At 44.5% G+C, this 6,426-nt stretch overlaps 1 protein-coding gene across 20 annotated transcripts in view; it reads right to left on the bottom strand.

Annotated features, from left to right (window-relative positions):
- Positions 1-2,993: 2,993 nt before the first annotated feature.
- The window catches only part of SVIL (supervillin), a 143,264-nt gene continuing 139,831 nt past the window's right edge, over positions 2,994-6,426 (bottom strand). For all 20 annotated transcript variants that reach the window (XM_082047033.1, XM_082047013.1, XM_082047028.1 and 17 more), the window contains 2 exons: positions 5,672-5,827; positions 2,994-5,546 (listed from right to left, as the gene is read on the bottom strand). In XM_082047033.1, coding sequence (XP_081903159.1) covers positions 5,460-5,546; positions 5,672-5,827 — 243 coding nt within the window. In that variant the 3' untranslated portion in view covers positions 2,994-5,459. The remainder of the gene's footprint in view (positions 5,547-5,671; positions 5,828-6,426) is intronic.

Here is a 6,426-nt window from a genome sequence, read left to right as displayed (position 1 = left end):
TGGTGTAAATATTGGATCTTTTAGCCACAGAGTGTAAGAAATTTATCCGGAGTCTGGTACTTGCTGTGAAAATATATCCCTGTGCTAGTCTAAGGGGTGACACTGAGCAGGAATGATTTACAAAGCTTTATGTGAGTGGCACTTTACGGTCTTGCCAAAAAAGCAACTGGTGCTTTCTGCTTTGTCAGCACATCGGGACTGCACATGGACACCAAGTCACAGGGCTGCCCTTACTGTATGGCTGTGACTGTAGAAACAGGACGGGGCCATCTTTGCCCCTTGGGCTGCACATCCTTATGGAGAGCACAAGATTTGGCTTGAAGAGTGTGAAGATGCAGTCCCTGCTGCTGATCTCATGTACCTGCTGCCTCGCCAGTAGGGCACATTGTGCTGATTCTCTAAGGAATAAAGGGCAGGGAGCACCTGAAGGCAAAGCAGCTCAGCTTCAAGAAAGATGATGGTGTGCACACAGCATGAGGCGCTCCCGCTTTTTCACCATTGCTCTGAAATATGCTGAACTTCAGGAGAAGCACAAGTCAGATGTAAAGATTTACTTTGCTTCGGCTCCAGAGCATGCAGCCTCATGTGATGACGGGCACTGCTGCTTCAGCATCTCTCCAGCGCCAGGAGTCGGCCCTGCATGACTCTCGCCCCGTCCATGCTGACCCCTAAAGCGCAGAGGAACCCGGAGCAGGGCTGTCCTCCCTGCACGGTGCAGCGTGGCTGGTGAAATACTGCCACTTGGCTGCATGCTCCTCCCATCTACCCCGAAGTGTCACAAAACCAAACTGGAAAATCCTGTGCAAAATGTTCCTCATACAGAGCAGGTCCTGGGGCTGTCAAAAGGGAGTTTAAGACTACCTGCGAGTTACAGAGCAAGTGGGATGCCTCGCAGCCAGCACTTCTGCTAAACTGAGGAGTGCTTAATATGAAGGGGAGAGGGACCACCCCACAGACAGGTACCAGTGTGCCAGCAGCAGATTCCCTCACGGGAAGGGCAGCAGCTGAGCAGCACGGTCCCTGGGATTGCCCTCCTGCCCAAGGTCGGGAAAAGCTGCTGCTTCATGCTCTTCATTCTAGCCTTGCACCTTTTTACTGCTTGTGTATTTGGGCCATGCCTCTGTCTGAGGAGCTTTTGCACTTGTTCACCTCCAAGTTTAGAAGTCGGCGCCCAGAAGAACACTGCTAGCAAGAAGCCAGTCCAGCTCACATGCTAAGGCTTCATATGAAGGGAAAATATTAGCAAAATATTTTAGCTCTTTTTTTTTTTGTATTATTATTATTATTATAGGTGCAGAATAGTTGGATTTGATAGAGAAAAACTAACACTGACAACACTACCCCACAGTCACAAGGTTTAACAAAACTTAGCCACAGAGCCAGCATGAATGAAGAAACTGTGCTGGCTCTCCAGACTGTTCTCCAGGCAGCTTTAGCTACTATTTCCCCAGGAAAGCAGCAGAAAGAGGAGTTACTCAGAATTAGCTGTTCTTCCAGGTTCTTGTCTTATTTCACTGATCAAATCACAGGAAAACACCACAGAATCAGCACTGATCTCACATGAGACCAGAGGAGGGAGAACCAACCTGGTGTGTCAAGCACTGCACCCCAACCTCCTTCATCCCCATCAAAGACCAAGTCATACACTCTATCTCAGGAAGAAGGTTAAAAGTGCTCTTCTAATTATGGCAGCATCTCAGGTTTGTGTGATCAACCCCATGCTGTTGTCCAATGAGAAGCAAAGGGGACCACGCGTCCCAGAGGCAGCACTGACTGGCTGAGCATGATCCTCGCCCTGCGCCCAGAAGGGATTTATTTCCCCACAGCATCAGCTGTCGGCTCCCAGCGTCACACTGGGAGAGTGCATCAGCTGAACAGGGGCTCATAGATTTGAGCCGTGATTTGGGTGTACAAGCTGCTTTCTCCTACTTCTAGGCAGCAATGACCTATTATTGCAAGCCTTTAGTTTCAACCCAAGGCGATGTGGAAAGTGGGCACTTTGGAGAATATTATTATTTCTCATCTGCTACTTGATCCAAAAGGGAAATTCCCTCCGAGGGTTAGCAGCAGGAATTGGTCACATTGCTCCTTCTGCCGCTCCAGCCAAGCAGGTTTAATGCTGCCCCATGGGGAGCAGCTCCCAGGAACGGTCTTGGCCAGCCAAAGCCTCTGCCCCGGCGGCTCCAGGGGGTCACTCTGCACCCCCCCGCCCTCTCCCATGAATGCACCCCGGGCTTTCAGACAAGCTCAGAATCAGCTTCCACCAGTTGTGCATGTGGGTCCAACAGCTCCTGCTCAGCTAAACACCCGTTTGGGAGACTGATGGGATGCCAGTGGACTGAAACAAGCTCCCCCAAACTGTTAATGATTAATTTTTTCTTACCCAACCCACCTTCCGTTTTCCCTCCTCTTCTGGCTGAAGCATATGGGTTGCAGATTTTTCAGACATCATGTTTGATTTGCTGGTTTGGCATACAAATTTATCCATGTTTCCAGCCCATTTCACTGCTAACAAATCCTTACGTGTGCAGGAATGTTTGTGTAATCAAAGAGCAATATTTTTAAGAGTCAGGACTGAGCAGTTCAAAACCATAGGAGATAAGAATCACAGCTCAAAGCCTGGAAACCGCGAGGCTGGCAGAAAACGCAGAATGCTGTGTTCGAGGTTCTTGGGTCCCTGTACCAGAGACACTTTGAATTCCCCCAAGATACCAAGTGTGTTCTTGGGGGTTTCTTTTATGCAAGCAAACAACCCCTCTCCCCGTTACCCAGACTGGTCCCGTTTGAGCTGTATTCCCCAAGCAGGGCTATAAAAACAGTTCAAGATGATTTTAATGGCCCTTTCCCATTTCTGACCATAAATGGCATCGCCACAGCGGAGACATGCAGCAAATTAAAACATTACCCACAGTTGTGTCTGAGGCCTTACAATGACTTGCTTTCTGTTGTCAGCTTCACATTTCAGGATAGCATTTTGATAAGTTGCAAGTATATTAAGGACAATAAAAATACTTTATTTTCTGCAAAACCTTGAAGATTTCTTACACAATGTTAGGAGCAAAACACTTAAATAGGAAGCTGGGTTCTGTGTCCCGGTTCCTGGAACTGAGACACGAGATATCAAATTGTATATAAATGACAGTAACTCTGAAAGCTGACAACAGTGGATTATGTTCCACTGCTTGCAGGTCCCCAGGCCGGCTTGTCTTGTCTTCTAGCTGAGATTCTAAAGGCTTTAAGGGTGGGTGGATGTTGCCCTTCAGCAGCACTTAGAGGACTGACAGTGTTTTCAAAAAAACAAAAGCAAATGATACCACCCTGGCAGAGGGAAAAACAAGGTCAATCATGCTATGCAAATCAGCTCTCTGTTGGAGAGAAAAATCAAAACAGAGGAACCCGCACCCCCACAGTACAGATTGAACATGAATAAACAAATCTTCATTCCTGCTTGATTTTATCACTAGAGAGGGTGAAAGAGGAAAATATACGGGTGCAAAAATACTTAGATGAATACAGCAGTGACTTTGGAAACCTCTCAGTGCTTAAAAAAGAAATGTGTCCCTATAAAGCCGTGCCTTTTCAAACCAAGAGCACCCCCTTGCAGAAGACACAGCTGAGAACCTCTGAGGAACCGTCAGACATCTAAACACCTTGCATTTTGCTGGAGGCTATAGAAGAAACATCCTGACTCTGAATACTGTTGCCACCCTTTTCTTGGGTTCTTTATTTTCAGTTATTGACAGAAACCAGTAATGAACGGAAATAACACCGGTGCTGAAAATCCACCGGTAATATCTCAAGTCAGGTGAAGAGTACTTGTCTATTTCTAGACTTTTGGTTTATTTAGTTAAAGGCACCTTACAACTTACTACCTGATCTGTCAAAACAGGACTAATATTAACTGTGGGGCAATACTCAGTGCAGATCTTGGTGAAATCTACACCTCACATGTTCAAAGATCCTCCTTAATTTCCCTGGGCCTTGGAGAATGGCAACGGGCACCCCTGCGGGTGATCCCTTTCCAGCAAGGCAGGAGCAGCTCTGAAGGGCTGCAGGGCAGAAGGCAACTCACACCAGCAGGAATGAAAATGTGACGTCCACTAAAGCTACCAGAGGGGAACCACACAAGTGGTTACAGAGATGCCAGAAAAACATTTCAAACAATAGCAAATTTTTACTTGAGTACTCTATTCAATGTGCTAATTAGCTGGACGAAAACAATTTTGACTCTGGTGTATATTCAAAGAATGGACACGATGCCATACTTGTTTTCAGTTCAAGTTTTACTCTCAGTTGCACAATGGTTGAAAAGACTTTTTCAAAGTTTGAAAACCGGCATAATAATTTTGGTTTCATGTATAAAACAGGGCAGCCTGAAGGATACAGGAGTTGTGTGACTGTTCCAATGTTCAGCAATAAAGTGTTGCACAACCTTTTATTTCATACATTGATTTTTTTTCTACATATCTGCTTCTCAAATGATAACTCTGTACAACACCTGCAGATCTCTAAGGTTAAAATATCTTGATAAAATACCACATTATGGAAGGTTCCAATGACTTGGCATAGATTACGGTACAAAATAATGACAAGTCAGAGCGTTGCTACGAGTTTATTCAGAAGCTTTTACTTTTGGTTCTTATATCACAAAAGACGTTTAATGTTTACAACAAGTATTAGAAACTGAGATGTTTTTATTTCTACTATTATAAAAGTAACATAGGAGACCATTCTAAGCCATCTTCAAAAAGCAGACCAATCTTATTTTTTTTGTATATAAACTGTACACAAAAAACAAGGCACTATACATTTTTTGGATAATAAAGTATAAAGGTTGATTCGCATAGTTTCTCAAGAAATCCATGCTATAAATACAAATGCTTTGTTCGGTTTAGCACCTGAAGCAGCACTGAGAACAATTCATTACCTATTGCAGAGAGAAACTTTTCAGAACGCGTAGGAGATACATATTGGTGGTATAGCTAGTTCAGTACGAGCAACTGCCATCCAGCTACTTTTCTGTAGTTTTGACATGAAAGTCTTGAAAGTGAATATATATTGCATTGTTAAATACATACTTGTTCTATGTGTTTATATAAATATAAATTCTTTGTAATCCACAAACTAACAAAATAACACTTTACAAAGAGAACTTCTTCAAAAACAAAAATGGCAAGTATTGTATATAGCCAAAGGACACCTGCAGCAGTAGCTCAAGAAACTACTGTTTAAGTGCATAGGAGAGCAGAGCTTGAACACATAACCTTTAAGAGTCAAAATTGAATTCCATTTCCAAAGAGTTCTCTTGGCTTTTTATAATATTACACACCTCCAGATAGGTAGTCACTAATAACTTCAGATTATTTCTATTTATTCTGTAAATGTGGGGTACAATTCTTGTAAAGGGCATAGAAAGTGAAAACAGACATCCCTTTAGTGCTCACTCCAATAAACACAAGTTAGAAAAGTCCTTTTGCCTTCTTCAGATTAACCTGCTTCCAAGACGGCAGCGCGTTGTACTCTTCTCTTGTCATCTCCAATGCAGCCTGCGTTTAAAATGAGAGGATATGCCATGAGTAAAAACACTTATACGTAGCAAAGCTGACAAATGACTTTGCGGCACAACTGGATACACATGCAGAGACTAACAGTGCACCTATTCTCTCCTTACCTCAAAGTCCTCATCTGAAAGGTAAATTTCAAGCTTCAGTGGATCAACTCCCTCAGGTAGAGGCCTTGCTAAGAGATCTGCGAGCGGATACACCGTTTTACACAGCTTGGCGAGCACGTCCTCCACAAGGATTATCTGATTAGAAACATCAGCATCCTGTAGGGAGAAAAGGAAAACAGAAGAGGATCACAATGCTGAAGCCACCAACTGCTCCTACTGTTTGCAGGTGTCATGGGATCCACCCTGGGCCACCGAGCACAAAGCCACATGTCCAGGTCCGTACAGAGGCGGACAGTCCTGCCCTATAACAATTTCACAGCTAAAAAAAGGTCTGCACTTAGCAGGATATCCTGTAGTCTCAGAATCTCAGTTTAAGGCTCAAATCTATGTTCAGTCATGAAGCCAGCATCTTCCACCAAGGATGGCTGCAGGAGACTTACAAAGCAGAAAACATCATCTGCCTTGAGATGCCCCTTCGCTGAAGGCTTTTAAAGCAGCCACATGGAATTCAGCCGTGACTTCGCTTCCCAGGTGGGGAAGTCCGTGCTGGGGCTCCTGGGGCCAGCGGGTCCTTTGCGGGGCATTTTGCTCCCCTGCACTTCAAGTCCGCAGGACAGACCAGAACTGCAGGTTGCTGCCTGTTTCACCTGATGGAAACAGTGGTTTTGCTAAACTCTAGCACATCTCCTTCTAAGAGATGATTCAGCTAACACTCTCCTCCTGTTTTTAACAAAAAAAGAACATGAGAAGTTAAA

This window comes from Streptopelia decaocto (genome assembly GCF_964273445.1).
Source record: "Streptopelia decaocto genome assembly, chromosome: 2".
NCBI classification, from domain to species: domain Eukaryota; kingdom Metazoa; phylum Chordata; class Aves; order Columbiformes; family Columbidae; genus Streptopelia; species Streptopelia decaocto.
This window is presented reverse-complemented; position numbering and strand designations above follow the sequence as displayed.